Source organism: Diabrotica undecimpunctata, chromosome 6 (genome assembly GCF_040954645.1).
Source record: "Diabrotica undecimpunctata isolate CICGRU chromosome 6, icDiaUnde3, whole genome shotgun sequence".
Classification (NCBI taxonomy): Eukaryota; Metazoa; Arthropoda; class Insecta; order Coleoptera; family Chrysomelidae; genus Diabrotica; species Diabrotica undecimpunctata.
The window spans coordinates 136292139-136313073 of NC_092808.1; the positions used below are offsets into that span (position 1 = coordinate 136292139).

A 20935-nucleotide genomic window follows, 5' to 3' on the forward strand; every position below is an offset into this window, starting at 1 on the left:
AACGTGAAAAATAATCTTCTCTGTCTTTTAGGAAGCAACAATAAAATGGCTTCGTTATGGACGCAATAGCGACATCTGATAGAAAAATCGGTAAGATAGTTTCGAAACAAATTCAGATTTCTGCTTTAATCTGAACCTTCTATAAATGCAAGGTATAACAGACGTTGATAAAGATGTTAATAGAGACATGGGGAATCTAAAATTTGCATTCCACGACATGTCTATCAACTAAGCAGAAATCCATAACGAATTTGTTTCTTGTACTCATACAGAGTAGATCCGAATAAAATGAAAAAGACAGCAATTTGATTTCACGTTCAAAACGTCTATGTATCTGTGAATCTATCTATGAATAACTATGAATAACTGTTCTGATGAGACTTATTAAGTCGAAATACGTATCAACAGATACATAGACGCTTTGAACGTGAAATCAAATCTTTGCTGTCTTTTTCATCAAATAATTTTTTCTTTCTATATAAGTACATATTTTCTATAGTGTTTCTGCCGAACAAAGTCTATTATTAGTGCAAAATTTTCCACAAGTCGTCTCTCTTTATGTTTGGCAATGTTTAGCCATTATTGATCTCTTGTAAAATTTTGGAAATTTTGTTTATATGTCTCTTATTTTCAAAATCATTGCACTTGTATTCGAATCGTTTGTTTTACAATATTGCATGGGGTTTCTTTCTGTTGATATTTTTGGTGTTTTTGCTTTTAAAAGTCTAGGTGTGATATAGACATAGATATCAACTTAGCCTTCTTTTTACCGTAATATATCCTAATTTATTAATTTTTATGTTTATCATTTTTTGTCAGACCATTAATCCATCTATTCTTTATTAGTATTTGTGCAAAATGTATTAGTTGGTATTTTTTTTACGTCTGTTCCATTGGAACTTTTTTGTCACACAACACACTACTCCTTTTTTTTATAAGCATTGATTTTTTTTATCAATGTTATCACTTGTAACCTTCGAATGACTTATCAGGAACGGTGGGTGACAAGGGGTACCAATATAACTACCTCTGAAAGTTGTGAGTCAATGTATAACAATAAAACTCAGAACTTTATTTGGAAGCCAATTGTCAGGCCTCGTCTATCACAGTCTCTTAGGTATGAGAACGTCCTATCTTAAAAATAATTTCCCGTCCTTATTGAAGTACAACTGACCAGTAGCGCACCTAGAATTTGCCTCTGAGGGGAGTTTTGATTGATCACCGAAATTTTTTTTATGATGTTACCTCCATTTTGAGTCCTTAAAGAGTAACAGTGTCGGAATAGGGTCCTGGGGGGGGGGTTAACCCCCAAAACCCCCACTGGGTGCGCCACTGCAACTGACATGACAGAAGTCAAGATTAGCCAACTAACACATAATTTGTCGACTGAAAGTGGGACATGGAAATTTATACTGGTTCTATCTCATAGAACAAAATGGGGTATAAATACAGGGAATTAGATCGAACTTGATCAAAGAGTTGAGCGCCAACTATTTTTATAATAAAAATAGTAAAATAAAAGATACAGTTAATAGATGAATAAAATCTAAAGAAATTGAAACAAAATAATTATTTAAAGAAAACTAACAAACGTGTGACGTTTATTACGTTACACACTATTAATTCCCTTCCTTCTATATTTTGTAAGACTTTGTGGTTGATACTTAAGTTATTTTCTAAACGGACCATATCGAGAGGAGTGTTATCTGGGGAAGGTCAAAAGGACTGTGCCGAGGGGAGTTCAGACAGCATTATATAAGACTTATTATCCTATATAATGCTTCAAGCGGTGACACAAATCGAGATTAGTGATGGAAAACAGTGTATTATTAATCCTATTGCTTAAACCTGGTTGATTTGCCAGTCCCAGCGTTGACTGTCATTTCTTGGAGGACTTTTAGATATTTTTTTAATAAACTGAAAAGAAAGTTTGTTAAATGATGTTTGTAAGTCGATCGGGAACTAAAGAAACTTCCAAAAACTCAATGGAAAGGAGATAAACCGATAGAGAAAGAAGAGTGAAAGAATTGTATTGTTATTCTATAAGGCTCACCCGATTCTTTTCACGTCCTATTTAGTGCAGTAGAAAACTCATTTTTCTAACGACACTTTAGGATATTGTCTTACCATCTCCTTTGGCACGCTTTGTTTGGTGTCTCTAGAACGCCTTACTAACACTCTGTGTATGCGTCTATCTGTCCAATCCTTGATGTTAGGCAGCCAGTTTATTTGTCGTCTGCCAGGACCACGCTTTCCTTCAATTCAGAATGTCTGTTACTGGAGTTTTTCTTCGAATTGGAATCAGCATACCTTTTAATCATAACCGTGTTGTTTAGCATTTATGACCTGTTCCTCCTCAGTCCTTTATCCTAGGAAAGGATATGGTGACTTTATGATGTTGACCATTCAACTATATTTTGAGCTTTGTGAGATGCTTCCGAAAGAGAGAGTTCTGTGATTTTTTAATTTGATCAGATCAGCGTGAAGGAGATCTGCGTCTTCTTCTATTTTCTACTTTACCTTTGACATGCTCTTTCCATGCTTTTTCTTTCTAGTGATATGACCAAAGTACCTTAGAACATTTCTGTTTTGTTTTGTAATGAGCCTGCTATTATTATTTAGTTCTTGAGGCACATACCCATTTGTACGATGTGTTCATGGCATTCGTAATATTTTTCTGTATGTATACATTTCAAATGTGGGTCAGTGTCTTTCCAAATTTTCGTCAGTTTGGCTGTTGCTGACCTAGTGATTATTAGTCGTCTTCTTATTTCTCTTTCACTCCCACCGTTATTTGTTATCGTTCCTAGGTAGTTGAATTCCCACTACTCCATATCCCGTTTATGCTGGGTATTTCTGCTTGATTATATTATCTATCTCAATCAATTATCATAACTTTTTTTGCATTGATTATTAGTCCGTATTGTTGACTTACGTTGTTGAGTTTCTCCATTATCTGTTTTAGTTGTTTCTGGGATGTAGCTATGTAATATGCTGTCATCTACGTATCTTAGGTTATTAATTTTACTTATGACCTACATTTACCAAAATTAAAAGATATCTATACAACCAACGATTGAGTTTTCTAATTTTGCATTTTACGCTTATTAGCCCAGTCTGGTTATACAAAAATCATCGATTTCACGGCAAAATGTTTCGCAGATATCTGAAGCTTTTAAGACATAGGTGGGGGTTACTAGATGACGAATAGATAAAAAGATACTCCTATTTTTACCTTGCGTGTTTTTTAAACAATAATTTATGGTCAGAATTTGGTTTTTTATCTATAAGTTTTTTCCCTTTAATAATTTAAATAAACAATATTTATACCATTTTTTTATATCAACAATATCTTTATTTTCCCGTTTTTTCAATTAAAATTCATAAATAATTTACGAAAATATTTGCAAAAAAGCAGTTTTTTTGCACTAATTTATATATTTAATTAATTTTTTTATTAACAAAACAAAATGTTATTAATACATTTCAACATTGAGGAATTACCGTCCTTTAAATTTGTGCGAAATTTTCCCCCGATCGGTCAAATAGTTTAAAAGTTATTCAATTTGTTTATCCCTGGGACTAATTATTTAAACCATTGAACTTGCCCTATGAATGATGCTAGACATATTTAACAAATTTCATAGGATTCTTTAAGACTTATACTATCTCAGAAGTTAAATGAATATTGAGTTTTCATCGAAATTATTTACAAAATAAACGTTTGAAAAAGGGGTATGTTTTTTACTTATAAACAATTGTAATAACTTCTATATTTTTCAAGCTACATACTTGTATGTACAACCATTAGATAGCTGGTAAAGAAACTCATATTTACCAAAAAAAATAAACCTTATACGAACAATAGGAACGAAGTTTTTTTTTTTTTTTTAGCGACAATTTTTTTGTGAATTATATCTCCATTGTTTATAAACATTAAGAAGTAAAATTTGCACAAATTTTGAATGAAAATCTAAACTTTATATTGAAACTTATAGCTATAAAATTCATCCAATTTTTCGAAACTTTAAACCTTTCAAAACGAAGTTACTTTCGAAAGATCGACATAGGAAAATGGAGGGGAAACTGTTTTAGCTCCTCGCTGCAAAATTTAATATTATGGTTACGGATTTATCATTCAAAAGCTTCAACAGTTCTGTAGGAATTTCATCAGGTCCATTTGCTTTTCCATTTTTATCGTTTCTTATTGCGTATTTTACTTCTTCTTTCAATATGTCTGGCCCAGTTGCATTGATTATCTGAGTTAAGTTGTTTCTATCGTCTTCAAATAATTCATTCAGGTATTCTGTCCATCTTTTTATTTTATTCTCTAAATCTACAATAAGATTTCCATCTTTGTCTTTAAGTTTACCTATTTGGCATTTCTTTATGCTTCCTGTTATCTCTTTTACTTTTTTGTGCATATTGAACGCATCGTACTTTTTCTTATAGGTTTTCATTTCTTCACATTATTCTTTAATCCACTCCTCTTTGGCTTCTTTTATTCTCTTTTTATGTGTTTATTTATTTCTTTGTATTTGTCTGGGTAATTCTTCATCTTTCTTCTTTGTTCCATCAAGTCTAGTATATCTTGTGTCATCCAGCCCTTATTCTTTGTTGTTGTTTTTGTAAGATGTTTCTTTCCTGCTGTTTGTATAGCTGTATTTATGTACTTTAATTTTTGGTTAACGTTGTTTGTATCGTTAATTTGTTGCTGCACTGAACGGAGGTTTTCATTTATTTCTTCTCCTGTTTCTTGTCGTATATGTTTGTTTCTAAGTTTATTTAAATCTAGTGACTTTCTGTGTGGTCTTCTAATCTTTTTTGGTCTCGCCTCTATCACAGCAACTACCGGGTTATGATCTGAGCCTATATCAGCTCCTGGGTACGTCTTAGTACATTTAACAGCATTATGATACCTCCTTGCTATCATAATGTAGTCTATTTGATTTCTCACTATTTTTTCTTTGGTATGTTGTGGAGATGTCCATGTATATAACCGTCGAGGAGGTAATTTGAAAAAGGTATTTGTTATTACGAAGTCTTCATTTTGGCAAAATTGAATCAATCGATCTCCTCTGTCATTTCTGTTTCCAAGCCCATATTTTCCTACTTGTTCTCCTACCTTACCTTGACCCACCTTGGCATTAAGATCGCCCATTAATATGTTAATGTATGGAAAGACTGACTTCATAAGTGAAGACAAACAACCTGCAACAAAAAGGTTCAGACCTGACAGTGAAGTCGAATAAATGAAGCAAATTTTAACTTTTAAACCAATATATGTAAAGAAAATAAAAAAAGTAAAGTTCAATAAACATTGCAAAATTTAATAAGGCAAGTGATGAAAAAATCGACTTATTTTATCAAAGCAGTAAGGCAGATTAGATTAATATTGTATATCATATTTGTAAAAAAATAGAATAAAAATCAATATTGTTAATTATAAAAATACAAATAATTATAATTAATATAAGGAATATAATAATATAATGTGTAAAAAATTACCTGAAATTTAATTTATAAAATATATAAGTATTATTACATCATTGATATAAAATGTAAAAACATATGTTGATTTTCCGGGATTTTCCGAGATTTATGGGGGGTGAAAATTATGTCATCATTATTAATACTGCGACAGACTATTCGAGCAAAGTAAAAAAAAGTAAGTATTTAGGGTGAATTTCAAATGGACTCAATTTTTCCGAGTTTTCCCATATTTTCCGGCCAGTGAAAACTATGTAGTTATTCATATTTCGACGAGCTACCTCAGAATAATAAAAAAAGGCTTGCAGCTGCAAAGGAAGCCGAGATAATGTAAATTTTTCCTACGTGTTGCAATTTGAAGTTTCGATGCCAAAAAAAAAACAGAGCTGAAACAGATATCCTCTCCACTTTCCTATGTTGATCTTTCGAAAGTACCGTCGTTTCGAAAAATTAGATAAATTTTATAGCTATAAGTTTCAATATAAAGTTTAGATTTTCATTCAAAATTTGTGCAAATTTTACTTCTTGATGTTTATAAACAATGGAGATATGATTTTTTTTAAAATAGTCACTAACTTCGTTCCTATTGGTCATAGAAGGTTTTTTATTTTTTAATGTGAGCTTTTTTACCAGGTATCCAATGGTTGTACGTACAAGTCTGTAGCTTGAAAAATATAGAAGTTATTACAATTGTTTATAAGTAAAAAACATACCCCTTTTTCAAACGTTTATTTTGTAAATAATTTCGATGAAAACTCAATATGCATTTAACTTCTGAGATAGTCTAAGTCTTAAAGAATCCTATGAAATTTGCTGAATGTGTCTAGCATCATGCATAGGACAAGCTCAATAGTTTAAATAATTAGCCTCAGGGATAAACAAATTAAATAACTTATAAAATATTTGACTGATCGGGGGGAAATTTCGCACAAATTTAAAAGATGGTAATTCCTTGATGTTTAAATGTATTAATACCATTTTATTTTGTTAATAAAAAAATTAATAAAATTTATAAATTAGTGCAAAAAACTGTTTTTTTGCAAATATCTCTGTAAATTATTTATCAATTTTAATTAAAAAAACGGGAAAATAAAGATATTCTTGACATAAAAAAATGACATAAATATTGTTTATTTTAAAATATAAGGGAAAAAATTTATAGACAAAAAATCAAATTGTGACCACAAATTATTGCTTAAAAAAACGCAAGGTAAAACTAGGCGTATCTTTTCATCTATTCATCATCTAGTATCCCCCACCTATGTCTTAAAAGCTTCAGATATCTGCGAAACATTTTTCCACCTTTTTTTTTAACCAGACTGGGGCTATATCTACTAATTGACCAAAACTCAGTCAATTAAATATTATTTTCCTGTATATTCATTATTTCTTATCTGTTGAAAAGCTGAAAGATTGTAAACCTACGTAAATCTGAGCAACAAAAATGTATAAAAGAAATATTTTTATTGTGTACTTTGTAAAAATACTAAAAATGATATTCAAATTAGTACGAATAGAGTAATTAGGTGTCTTATAATTAAGAATTAAGTGTCTTAAGAATCCTTATAATTTCTGCCTTAATATAAGTATGCATCTGTTGATAAATTTGTTTAATTTACTAATGTTTGTATTTTGAGAACGATTTCCGAAGTGGAAATTGAAACGTCAATAAACGTATTTTAACCTTTAATTGTGGCTTATTCCCAGTTAAATAGTAATTAATCTGTTGATATATTTAACTTCAAAAAAAGAATGTATTGAATTTTGTCAACATACTGTTTTATCATAGTAGTAAAATCGATTCACGCCAACATGTCATTTTTAAGAATACTTCCGAAATTCGTAGTTCCTAGAACTTAAAAACATCTTAAAAATTACATTTATTAATTTCTTGGAACTTCGCATTCTCCCATTCCCCACCTTCGAAATCTCTTACGTCACTCATCAATTTATTCTCTCTAGTACATAGAAACGACACAGCGATATACGAAATGAGGGAGTGCGAGTGAGCGCGCATCTCGGAGCAACCTTGCGAGTTTATAAAAGCGGTTTCGCTAAACGTGCCTCACTTCATTTGTTTCAAGTAAATATAGTGACTGGACTGGCGTATTTTTATTGTTTGATAAGGTTTTTGTGGTTGTATTATTGTACTGTGACAATTATAAAAGGAACAGTTTTATTCAAGGTTAAAGTTTTTGTCGGTCAACTTTTGTTATGTCGCAGTTAGTGCCCTTTTTAAATTTCGGTTTGGACTATAGATATAGTGCCGAAGATAGTGATTTTTTGTATAATTGCGACTTTGCTGATAAATCCAAAATGGTAAGAATATATTTTTTAATTTGGATAGTTTATATTGCTAATTTAATCCTATATCAATAAAATAGTTATGAAACAAATACGAGAATTATATGGACTGTTAAAATATAAGAAAAGCGGAATAACGAAAAAATCAAACCAACTAAAGAGAGAAAGGAAAAAGAAAACATGATTAAGATAATTTTATATTATTAAAAATAATGATAAATTATTCTCGTCAACTTGCAGAAAATTTTAAATGACAGGTTAGATTGGGCCAACCTTTTAGTGTTTTTTGGCAACGATTTTACAGAGCTAGATCAACTTTAATTGGTTTAGAGTTTTTCAATAATTGTGAATATTTGAAATTATGATTATGCTATTTTTAAGTATTATGCAATATGGGTTAAAACATGGAAATTACTTATATAAAATGTACATGTATTTATTTTAACCAACTTGTAATGTGCTGTGTAATCCTATTACAATCTTATCACTCGTTTTTTTGGTTCTTGACACTGACATTATCATGTATTTGAGATCTACAGGTTGTTTGGAATGGTATTGTTAACTTTGATTTTTGCGATTGGAATTTGTTTTTTGATACACAAAATTTAAATGTTATGACGTGTTTCAAGTTATGATATAAGTACCTATTGCTGATATGTTTCTCTTTTCATTTTTTGTGGTGGTTTCAGGCAGAATGTTTTTCGTTCGCAATCTGCACATGTTTAATGGTCTATCTTATTTACTTTAATTGAAAGTTGTCATCATTACAATGAGATATCATTAAAATTTGTTTTCTTCCTGTTTTATTTATCACTTAATTCGTACTTTTTGTGTTTTACTCTTGTAATTTTTGGATACTTATGGATCATAATAATTCCACTTATTTGTTTGTTCATCCATCGCTGACCGTCCGCTACAAATGAAGATATCTTGATCAGTTACTGAAAATGTATATTTAAATGCAAATACGAGGTTTGTTCAAAAAGTGAAGAAAATTTTTGTGGAGTATCATCGACTTCGAATCACTAATATAGTAGTCATACAATGTTGTCTGATTTTTTGACCAAAAGAACCGTCGCATAAACATAGCACAGGCTATGTTGAGTGACGTCATGACTTAGCCACTGTATTCGCGGAACTAGGTACCATGTGACTTTTTCATGTTCACTTTCTTTTTCCATTATTTTTACCCTATCAGGGTGTCGGATTTTTCCTGTTCACAAAACTACAAAAAACGTGAGTTTGTTCCGTTAAACCCTTAGTCTCCCCGCAGTACTTTTGAGTACCACCAAATTCTGGTACCCTTATATCCTGAGTATTGAAGTAGATCTAATACTTAACACATATATTTGCATTTACAACCGTAGTTATTATCTAATGTTTAATACTTCAAATGTCATTCAAATGTTTTCGTTTTAAATACAAAATAAGATTTGTAGGTATTATATGCGACTGTTGGAAAGAAACAACGCTTTTAGCTTATTAAAAAAGTTATGACTGTGAATAAAATAAGGCAGACTTAAAAGTACCGTTGGTAAGTAACTGTAAAAAATCTAAACGTGGTGGGAGACTAAGGGTTAAAGAGGTAAAGTCTGCATTGCTAGAATAGTTTAAGATCATATCAAATAACTCTATTTTAACATGCTTCGAGCATTAGAAAGAGCACTTTCGTTTTCCAATAATAGGCCGGTACAGGACAGCACGGTCCCTCAATTTGAGTTCTCATCCTGCTTCTTAGATCAATTTCCAGACCGGTATGAATGGGTGGACCAAGAACATCCACTGAACCTCGCGTCGGAAGCGGACTTACGTGGTTCACAGATGGACGAGCGGGCAAACGCTGGAATATATGGTCGTTGGTCGTGTGATCACATTTGAGTCGAATTCGGCTTTCGGCTCCCATGCATGAGTCTTTCAGGTCGATGTCTTTGCAATAATGGTATGTGCTCGGGAGATAATTGATACGGCTTGCCCAGACAGGATCATCTCTATCTGCTCTGACAGTCAACCAGCTCTAAAGGTTCTGGAAGAAGCTCTAGCCTGGTTCTTGAGTGCAAGAGAGTACTGGCTGATGTTGCGCTGACCAAAACGTTAACTTGATTAGGGTATCGGGACACTTAGACGAAGAAACGAATGAACAGGCTGACGCTCTGGTAAGGCAGGGCTCATCCACTCTCTCTGTGGGACCCAAACCTGTGATTGGAGTGCCCTTCAGTACTGGTAGAGGTAGTCTTAAGGAGCGTGTTTCGCGAAGATTTGAGGACTCCTTGGTTAGTGGTGGAGGTATGAGACAGGCTAGACTCCACATAGCGAGGCCATCCAAAAGTCTTACAGCCCAACTTCTTTTAGACAGCTAAAATCACAAAGAGATTCATGCTTTATTCAAGACTAAAAGGTCCTTCTTTAAACTGTGTTGTTGTTTGTGCGATAACTCTCAAATGAAATATCTCACGGGGCTTCAAATTTAATAAACAAATTCCTCTCAGTACAAACAAGAACCCTACTAAATTTGGGATCAATAGGTCAAAGGTCATCGAAGTTACAAACTCTGGAAAGACGGAAAAAAATTTTTGTAGTGTTCTTTTGCATCTTCCAATTGCTTGCCAAATTTTCAGAGGGGATATATTTATGATATGTAGCGCCGTCCACTTTGGGAGACAGAACACCAGTGTGTCTCCGAGACTGTCAGTTTTTAAGGAAAAACAGGTATTCATCCGTTTTGGTTCTACAATACATTGCTCTCTATAATACATGTTTTTCTGGACATACACATGTTTCATATTGTTTTTGCTTATTTTGTATGTTATGGAAACCAAATTTAGAAAACGTCATTTCCCAAACACGTTTTTTTTTAAGCAGTCAAAGTGCGCTTTAAATAAACAACAATCACGCCTCTTCGACATAACGAAATAATTCTCGTTCTGGCTGATGACACGACGTTTACTACAACAACGTTTAGTATTATTAGCAAATTTTTATGTTTGTACCACAAGTTAAACGACAATCATTTAGTTACAATTTTTTGTTTGTATACCACAAATTTAACGATGTATTATTCTCGCATTTTTTTAAGGTAAATGGTGTGATTATAGTTGTTTGCGATTTGATAATTTGCTACGCAAATGTAATATAAATTACGCAAATTGACTTGACATTGTTGGGGTACCAAAAATCTAAAAATGACTTCAATTATAGTAACATTCAAATAAATTTGGCACTGGTGATTAAGAGTTAAAACCTCCAAAAATCAGAAACTTTTTAAAGTAAATTCCTTTATTTACAAAGTACAACAGGACTTAAAGGCTTAGCGCCAAAAAACAATTAATATAATACATTAATATTAAATAATGCTCCTTGCCTACTAAATGAGCTTAGTATTCTCCTTCATTCAACCCTGTTTGTTGCTCTTTCTTTCCAACCATTAATTCCATCTTTTCTGAGATCTTCTTTTAAGCTATCAAACCATCTTTGCCTGGGTCTTCTTTTCGTTATCGGGCCCCGTTTTAGGACATCTTTGGCATCATCCTCCTTTCCATTCTCATCTCACTCTCTGTGCCTTTATAAAGCGACTGATGCTTGGTTCGTTATCCAGTTCCTCGAGCCCCTATAAATAACTTTGAACATTTTCCTTCCCATCCTTCCGATTTCTCTGTATTTGCTTTTTTCGTTGTGCATACTTCACTGTGGGCCTTATTACCATTTCATATATCCTTAACTTTATTTTTCTCGATACAAATTTGGATTTGATCAGTGGTTTTAGGCTTTCCATCTTTTTATATCCCTTTGCCAATCTGGCATTCAGTTCCCATTCTTCCTGACCCTTCTCTTCTATAATAACGGAATTGGACCACTCTCTCGAATTTATATTCCCTTGATTCATTAGATATGAAAGTAAACTGTCCCTCTTCTTTTTGCTCTGTATTTCCGAGTATCATGTACTTGACTTTTTCTGGTTTATTTCTTGTACAAAATATTTTGTCTCATTTTCTAATCTTTTTATAACATTTCTTAATTCTTTTCTTGTTTTCGTTATAGTAGTAAGATCATCAGTGCGAAGACCAGACATCGATGTTCATTGTTGAAGATGGATCCGGTTATTTAAACTCAAAACATAAAACTATTTCTAATTATTGTTTCCAATACCAAATTAAAAAGCACCGTGGATAACGTATCTCCTTGTCCATACTATATGATTTCTTGTGCTATTCAGAGTCATTCTTACTAACGTAACCAGTTTTGTGGGTATGCCCAAGCAGCTCAGTGCTTCATCCATTTTATTCCTTCTTATCCTATCATACGCATGTTCATAGAAGGTAGTCGACATTTTTTTTAGTGTAAAAATCTGATCTATTAACTCTAAAACCAGGGCCTGATACGCACCTAGTTTATCTTTAGCAAAACTGTTGAGTCTCTCCCTTAGCATCCTGGCTAATACCTTGTAACAAGTATCCAACAGAGCAACAACTGTAATTTTCACATGCCAATATATCCCCCTTTTTGTATATGGAGCAAAATAAAGCTTCCAATAAAAGTTCCAAGCTTTGAGCATATTTTCCTCTTCGCAAATCCTCTTGATAAGGCTATTTTGCAGTTCTTTCGTTCTTTAGCATTTCCGCAGGTATTTCGTTTTCTCCCGGTCTTTTGTTATTTTTGAGCCCTTTTTACTTTCAATCTCTTCTTCACTGTGCAGTTCTACTATTATGCCATCATCCTCTATAACTTATAGAGGATTATATAACTAACTAAGGAAATTTTCATTTTCATCTGTATTTTGCCCATTCCATAGTTTACTAAAATGTGAGTGTTCCATCTTTTTTTTCACGTATGACTTGTAATTCTGGTACCCCCTTACAGTTTTTTTTTTAACTTAAAACGACCGCGTTTCTTTTTTTTTTAATCTTTCCTCTATTCCTTGTATTATTTTTTCGTTACATTCTCTTTTCTGTCATCTACATACCATTCTCATTATTCTTCTTTGATCTTGGTAACTCTGATTTATATCATTATTATTTTTGTTAGAGCAAATTTCCTTAATCTTTTCTTTTCCTCTGCTATTTGAAGGTATTCTTCATCAAACCAATTCTTCCCTGCTTTCATTTGGCTCTTTTGTGGAATAATTTGAATTATGTTTGCCACACATGCTTAATTCCTAGTTTCTCTTCGTCTTTCTGGGATAGCAACCCTTTATTTATTTCATTGATATAGTTTCTTTTTATTTCCACTTTGCTTAGCTTATCTATATCATATCGATTTTTCCTCCTTGAATCTGTTTTTCTCATTTTTTTATCTTTTTGAACCATTCTGAACCATTTTGGCTCCCCCCATTCTTCTTATAAATTTCATGTGGTTTCTTTTCACCAATACATGGTTAATCTGGTTAATTGTCCTTCCATCACAAGACAGCCAAGTTTCGTTATGTATTTCTTTTCGTTCTAACTGGGTCTTACCGCCATATTTTTTTCCATCGCAAAACTGATTAGTCTTTGCCCATTATCATTTTGTCACTTCATGTTTGCTATGTATTCCAGCTACTATGTTATACTATATAGAGCTTCTTCGTTATGTATAAAGTAAATTCCTTTACATTTTGGGAGCAAAGAAGAACAACCTCCTTTAAAATAAACATTTCGTGGGACTAGGATATACTTCATAACATAATAACTAAGATAGCTTATTGAATTATTAATGAATCATAAAGTTTGTATCTTGAAAAATCAAACCTAATAAACTGGTGTTAAACTGAAATCCTGAACACAATTAAATTCTCATTGCTGGTAGATAGGTTTACATAATCTGAAAATGTTGAATAATTTCAATGATTTGTTAATCGTTTACGATCTGTTTTTATAAGGTCAACTGGTTTTAATTGTTAACATCCGTTTTTTGCTTGACAATTTATCTTTAAATTTTCAATTACTCGATTACTCACCCATAATAAAAGAGTCATATTCGTCGTCGTTTGGTTTCGGCTTACTACAGAAAATTGATTTATTGCGAGCACGTGGATCAGGTTTTACTTGGATTAGCATTTTTGTTTTGTGGAATTAGCTAAAAAGAAATGGGTCCCAGAGAGAATATCAATAAATAGCAGGACAAAATACGATAGAACAAGTTAACCTATTACCGTTAAGAGCCTTACAATATCTAGAACTGATTTAACAGAAAAAAAAAAGAAACTTCTACGACCAGTATCTATACACTATCTTTTTTGTTTATACCTGTTGTCAGTATCTAGCTACGTATTTTTCATTAACTATGCCCCCTCCATGACTCAAAGCAGATATGTACCTGTAATAGATTTTTCCGTGAAATCGATCATTTTCTCTTCTTCCTCTTTATAAACAATTCTGCTTGTTCATTGGCGGATTAATACCTCTATCTAAGGTTGTCACTCCATCTTTTGCGCAGTCATCCGATACTTCTTCGCTGATTGGTGACTTATCTCTTGCTATTTTAACGACACGGGTCTCCTCCATTCTGCTTATGTGGTTATTCCATTCTTTTTTTTCTATCATTGCCATTCCACAATATTTCAGTAATTCGTTTGGTATCCCGTCTTTACCTGCTGCTTTTCTGTTCTTCAGGTTTCCAAGTATTTTCCGAACTTCCTGTACATTTATATTAAGTTCTTCATTTGTGGTAATTTCTGGTGTTTACGGTTCTAGCGTCGTTTGTTCTTCCTCTGCATAGAGCTTTTTAGGTAGTCAATCCACGTTTCCTTTTCTATGTGTTTGGTTCTATTAGTTCCTTTACCTCCGTTCTTTGACCTCTTATGAAGCCCCATATTTCCTTTTGCAGACTAATTGTCTTGTTGTTATGGTATGCCTTCTTGTGTTTTGGTTGACTGACATGTATTTCAGGTAAGCTTTTTCCTTTTCTTTACATTTTTCCTTCACTTCTGTACAAAACCATGGAGTTCTTCGCCTTGGGAATAATTTATTTTTATTTATATTTCTTTCACCAAGAACTTCCTTGGCCGAGGCTAAGATATTGGACTTAATTTTTTCCGAGCTTTCTTCGACTCCATCACTTTCTGTGATATATGTGTTTCTGCTTTTTTCTGTTATTCTTTTTTGGAATAGGTATCTTGTGGAGTCATTCTGTAAGCTTTCGACTTTTATCTTTGTGGTGAATTCTGGTGTTTTGTTTTATCATTTTTAGTTCTCTTGTTTTTTATTTCTAGACTATCCAATCTAAATTCTAAAATTTATTTGTGATCATAAGTTTTAGGAGCGTCACAGTGAGTACAAGAATTGGCCCATATATAAATTGACACCAATAGAAAAATGTGCGAACCAGATGAAATACACAGAAAACGTGTTCTAAATATTAAAAAAATTAAACTAGCTCTGTTTGCCATCATAAAAAAGGTGCAAATTATCCGCGGAATGTCTGATTCACTGTGTTATAAATGTAAACAAAATATATTAGCTTAAAAACAATCGGGCCTGCTTCCGTTAGGAAGTTTAAACATTATGGTATCCGCTATAGAGAAAATGTGTTGGCGGCTGTCCAGCATTCATCTATTTTATGTTCAAAAAATTGTTCATCGAAAAAACCTGTTGGCAAATACTCTTTGGCTCCACATCTATTTAGTATTAACAATAAATGAGTTGCAAAACCAATTCTGGGAATTCCCATGAAAAAATAAGTCGGTCGCCAACTGAATATTTTTTTCAAATTGTAAGCGGAAGTTTTTATATTTATATGTTTAATTACTTGTTGATATGTTATTTACACTAAAACAATATTACCTAATATTGAGGGTTTTAAAAACTTGGAACCTACTGAACATTCCAAAAAATAAATTAAATATTGATACCCTCAGCATCATCCTTGATGTTAATCACTGATGTTGCGATATCATCGCGTTCAGGAAAGTTAATAAACAATTGGGTAATGATATACTCGAATGATCTTTTTTAGTAAAAATTCAAAGATGGAAAAAGAAGTCTTTTCTTTGAAAGAAAAGCTTTTAATATGTATACTAAATATTTTCCAATAACGTTTAAAATACTCAATACACGCAAGCATTTATTGCTGTTTTATACTTGTTATTTGTGGAGTGAATACATGTTAACCCTTCAGTGGACAGGTGGGTTAAAAATTACACGATTATACGGGTGAGGCTTCTCATGACCATTTTTTTTGACAATTTTTTTCTAGTATAAAATATTTTTTTCATACCTTTATAAACATATTTAATCAAAAAAAGAGTTATTTTTTATAACGTTTGAAATGAAATGGGGGGAGGGGTTAACATTTATTGCGGTACGGTACGCATGGTACATACCGATGTTTTAAACATGTAGGAATGTTTTTCAAACCCATTAGGCATATTTATATAAAGTATCACGGTTATTTTTTTAACCTTTACCTACTACCAAAACACTTTGAGTTTTTAGAGATAAATGTCTTCCAGTATCAAAATACAAGACTCCCATTATGAACGGTACTAACCAATTAACTAAAAATTCAGAGGTAAAAGGTATTGTTGCATAAAGTCTGTTTTGAAGCTATTTTCTTGTGGCATAGTAAATTGCAATAAAGTGTGTATTCTGTATTTTCCCTTTCATCATTATCAACCTGTAGGTGTCATTTTTCCCCAGCTTTTTCCATTTTTCGTTTAAATTTTTAATATTTGAAATGTAGCTGAAATCGGGAGACCTAGGGGGTCATGACACGTGAGGAGCAGCTTGATTTGGACGAAAATACAGTAACAGACCAGTGGATTATCGTTAAAGAGTCTCATTACCGATAACAGCATGAAAATAAACTTACGGAGTAGCCAAAAAAATACACTCTAACTATCAGAATACCAAGAGAGTGAGTGACTCGTCGGTGAAAAGTACATATTTAATTGTTCTTGTCGATTCAGGTATACAGAACTGAGCCACTCTTTCAATCATTTTAAAATACGTCTTGGCCCTGAAACACTGTGACAATTTCCTACTAAAATTGCAATTCTTGTCTCGTTTATAAACTATTTTATTTGAATCTTAACGATATCCTTAACTTTTGACGAGCAGTATATTGTGCCACATTATTATTTTCAATTATTGTTCCCGTTTTCCTACTCTCTATTAATATAAAAAGTCCATCTACCATAGTTTTGGGATTTTTTAAAAAAAGGATAGATAACGGCTATCTCACTTCCTAAATATGTAAATATTATAAACAGTGAAATACGCATATTTTTAATGGTTTGCAGTTAACCATAATCTTGTGGCGAATGCAGAGATAAGCGAAATTGATAATGGTCCCTCATTTTAACTATCTTAACAATTTCGTGCTCCGCAGTTTATATTCTGAAGATAATATGTATTAATATTTATGTGACATAATTATCTTTTTTTTCAAACCTTGCAAGAGTTATATTTATCGCCAAGAATAATTGCTGAACTGGATAATTGAATTATCGGTATTTTTTCCGAGTGGCAATACTTTTATCAGTTGTCTAATATCTATATTTTGATTTGTTAGGGTCATTATTTTCTCTGTAATACTGATGACTATGCATTTTTAACATAACACATAACAGTATGGGAAAATATGGACGGATTGGTCCAATTTTTATCGTTAAACTTAATTTTTGTCAACCGGGCTCTATTTCATTATTATTTAACGTTAAAATGTTGGATGTATCTGATTCCAAGCCGCCATGCTTCTTCAAAGATATATAATACTCTACCTATAGACTCTATCTGGTATCTTTATATCTTTCCTTACCGCTTCTTTTGGGCGTTGCTCTCCTTGTTTTATTATTCCTTCTGTACCTATCCGATCCAGATGTTGCCGATTAACCGAGCTATTCTTAATTTTCTGGCGGCTATTCGGAATAGTCTGGTTGCAAACGTGTTAAATCAATTTCGCAGGTTTTGGAACCAAGAAATTCTTCGTCTCTCTGGTTCTCTTTTTCCGTAAAGTTTGAACAGTATTGAAGGCAATGTGTTCTTGTCTTGTTTTTTTTTTAACTTAAAACTTTTGTTTATCATGCGATGAATATTTCATCGATTCCGTCGTTTCCTAATCCATTAGTACTCTCCTATTTCTTGTTCCATTTTCTCTGTCAGTTTTTTTGTCTATGATGCAATTGTTTGATACGGTCCATTTAGGAATTCCTCTGTAATTTTGACACTCGGGCTTTGATGTAACTAGAGCATATAATAGCCTCTTAAAATCCTTTGGTTGTTATCTTGTTAATTAAGATAGTACTGCGCTTGTACAAGGAAGGAAAAAACCTTGCGAAAAAAGTGGAAAAAAAAGCCACTGTAGCACATAGAGGATATTATGGACCAATTTTAGTCTCAGTATACTTATAAGTGGATTCCGAGGTACAGATTTTTATAATTAATTTCAATTCGGCATACATAATTCAAATTCTAATAGTTCTACCAATGAGAGATGAGGTATAAGCATATTGCTAATACAGTAAGTAGGGAAAATGCACAGTGCACTAACCATTTACTATCTGAAATCATTTATACTGTAAAAAAGGAAAAACGTTTTATTTGTATGCACTAATTGCGAGGGAGCGACGATATTATCGTAACCAAAGTACTAAGGGCGCCAACAGCTAGAAAGCTAAGAATTAATGTAAAAACAAATCGTGACAGACAGTCGTAACAAAGCTAGCTGGGAAGATAGGGCATAACTAAGAACAACAAACTACGTCTGGCACGGGCGCTTATCTTTCCTATCGATACCTACGCTGTAGAAACCTGAACCATCAAAAAGTCTGACTCGCAATGTATACTGATCCTTGAAATTATCCGGAATTATCCGAATACTCTGGAGCACACCGCTGAAATATCTCAATATTAACAGAACTCTGCTTCACCACAGTCATCAACCAAAATGTAGTGAGGTATTTTGGATACATAGCCAGACTAATGGAAGATATGGAGAGATTGATGCTTTAAAGGAAAGTAGATGATAACAGAACTCAGAGAAAGATTGTTACTTCGATGGTTCGACCAAATAAAGAGCACCACACTCTCTCTGAGGAGAGAGAGAATGGATAGCAACTTTACGTCGAATTCCATAACATTACCTAAACCTTCCGAAGCATAAAGGAATGAGGAGAAGTGATATAGTCACTTTTCTTAGTTATATACCACAACATCCAACACTCAGTATTTTGTGCAGTCCTATTTACACTTTTCCAAAGATATTGTTCAAAAGTTGTTTGTCTGTTTATCACTGCGTTAGCAATTATCCAAGGACGTTTCCGTTACCTTATTTTTGCTGAATAATAAGCTGTAAATTATAAAAATGCTTGCGATATGTAATAAAGTAAATTTATTTGTCTGTTTGATTAAACACCTCGATATAGGTAGTGACGAATTTATCGAAGACGTGCTGGTGACAAAAGCTGAAATAGAAAAAAATGAACGTGATATTTTGCAAACAAGTTCGTAGATAGTCGGAATGAGTCAGTATGTCGATTTTGCAAAAACACGTGCGATATTTATACGCGAATCTCTATAATTAAATGTTTTGTAATAAAAACAAAGAAAATATAAATGTTTGATAAGAAATATGTGTCGAATGTAATTGATAACAAACAACAAAAATCTGCAGATGCACAAAGAAAGGATGTCTGAACAAGGTTACGATATAAAATGTTGATTTTTTTTAATAATAAATTATCTAGAATTATTGGAGAGTAGACTTCAAAATATTTGTAATTTAACCAAACAATTGTTGACAAAATCATCACATTCAGCTTCATTAAGTTCTATTAGAGATTCCATACCTAAGTCCAATTATTTGGACATTTTTTATTTGACTTTCAGATATATTTTTCTTTATAATATATATTAATTTCTAGTTATTTGTAAAGGCCACGTTGAAAGGTTGGTAGTTAGGAGATCTGCAGCTTGCGTAAATTTAAGAAGTGTATGCCTACCATTTTTAATCTTTAAATGGGTGGATGGATCGTGAAGCTTTTTGAAGGTTGATTTCAGCTCTGTCTATATTAGCTGGTGCAATTGCAATACATACTAGGCTTACAAAAGGCCGTGCAAGTTTGTCCACTCCCTATGTTGTTCATGCTCCAAATTTCTCTTAAATGAATGAGTATTAGACATGCAAAATGATTCTTGTGCATTTAGATTCAAAGGGTAGAAATTATTAGAGTTTCTTTCTCCGCTTTAAATTTTTTCAAACGTTATTTTAACATTCGTTATCATATAAAAGCAGATTTTAAATCATTAAAACACTTTGTAGCCCAAAAGTTTTTTTCTGGAAAGGTAATAATTGTCATAGACAAATTTTTAGTCTGATGCCCGAATTACATACAAATATAGTTTAAAATTTAAACGATAAAATGAAGTTTTTTCTTTGTCTAAGGTTTAAAACGTGTACGCCTATGATAAACTCTATATGTACATTTTCAATAATCAGCCAACAAATTTTTCTCTCATCTAGAAAAGGTATGTGGGCGTGTTTAAATAAAAATGCTTAGCTGGTACAAACTAGTTCACATTTATTATTTCATTTATTTACTAAGTTGTAAATGGCTGCACGCTATTAATGAGTCTAAATGAAGATAATTAGGCACTCCATTCTTTGTCTTTATATAAACTTCACAGAAGTTATTTTAAGAAATTTAACCATTGAACAAAAGGTCAAATACACGTGGCGACAGAGATATATACAGTGGACAATAAGCATAAAACAGATATAATTTATTGTTGAAGGTTTAAGTGGCATTCCTTAAAAGTTCAGCTGATCTATTAACCAAACGAGCGAGTTTTATGAACACGGCGTTAATCTCCAGAACGCAGAAGATATGGGTGAAGCAGTAGTGTATTTGTCCAGTTACAATATATTTTATTAGCACTAACAATCGGCATAATAATTCGCACATAAGTTGTCTTTGTTGCACATGCTCTTTTTGGTTGCCTCTTCAAATGGCGAAACTTTTAGGTAACTTTGGATTGAGTCCCTTCTTGGACCACTTGGCTGATTGATACGCTCCCAGATTGCTATTATTGGATTCTATAGCTAAAACAAGCTCGTTTAACTATAGATTTGGATATTAGTGGTTTGTATGCTATAGATTGACTGGATTTTCTACCTGATTAAAAATGAAGCGAGTCCTCATTCTCATAAGATACTTCCTCGTTTCAGTTGA

General features: G+C 32.5%; 1 protein-coding gene across 3 annotated transcripts in view; it reads left to right on the forward strand.

Moving 5' to 3' along the window:
- kay (transcription factor kayak) overlaps positions 1 to 20935 on the forward strand; it is a 126230-nt gene that overhangs the window by 36420 nt on the left and 68875 nt on the right. Inside the window, exon 1 of one of the 3 annotated variants that reach the window (XM_072535511.1) lies at positions 7564 to 7809. The exons of the other annotated variants lie outside the window; for them this stretch is intronic. Coding sequence (XP_072391612.1) covers positions 7705 to 7809 — 105 coding nt within the window. The 5' untranslated portion in view covers positions 7564 to 7704. Of the gene's footprint in view, positions 1 to 7563; positions 7810 to 20935 lie in introns of those variants that run through there. 3 annotated transcript variants of the gene reach the window in all.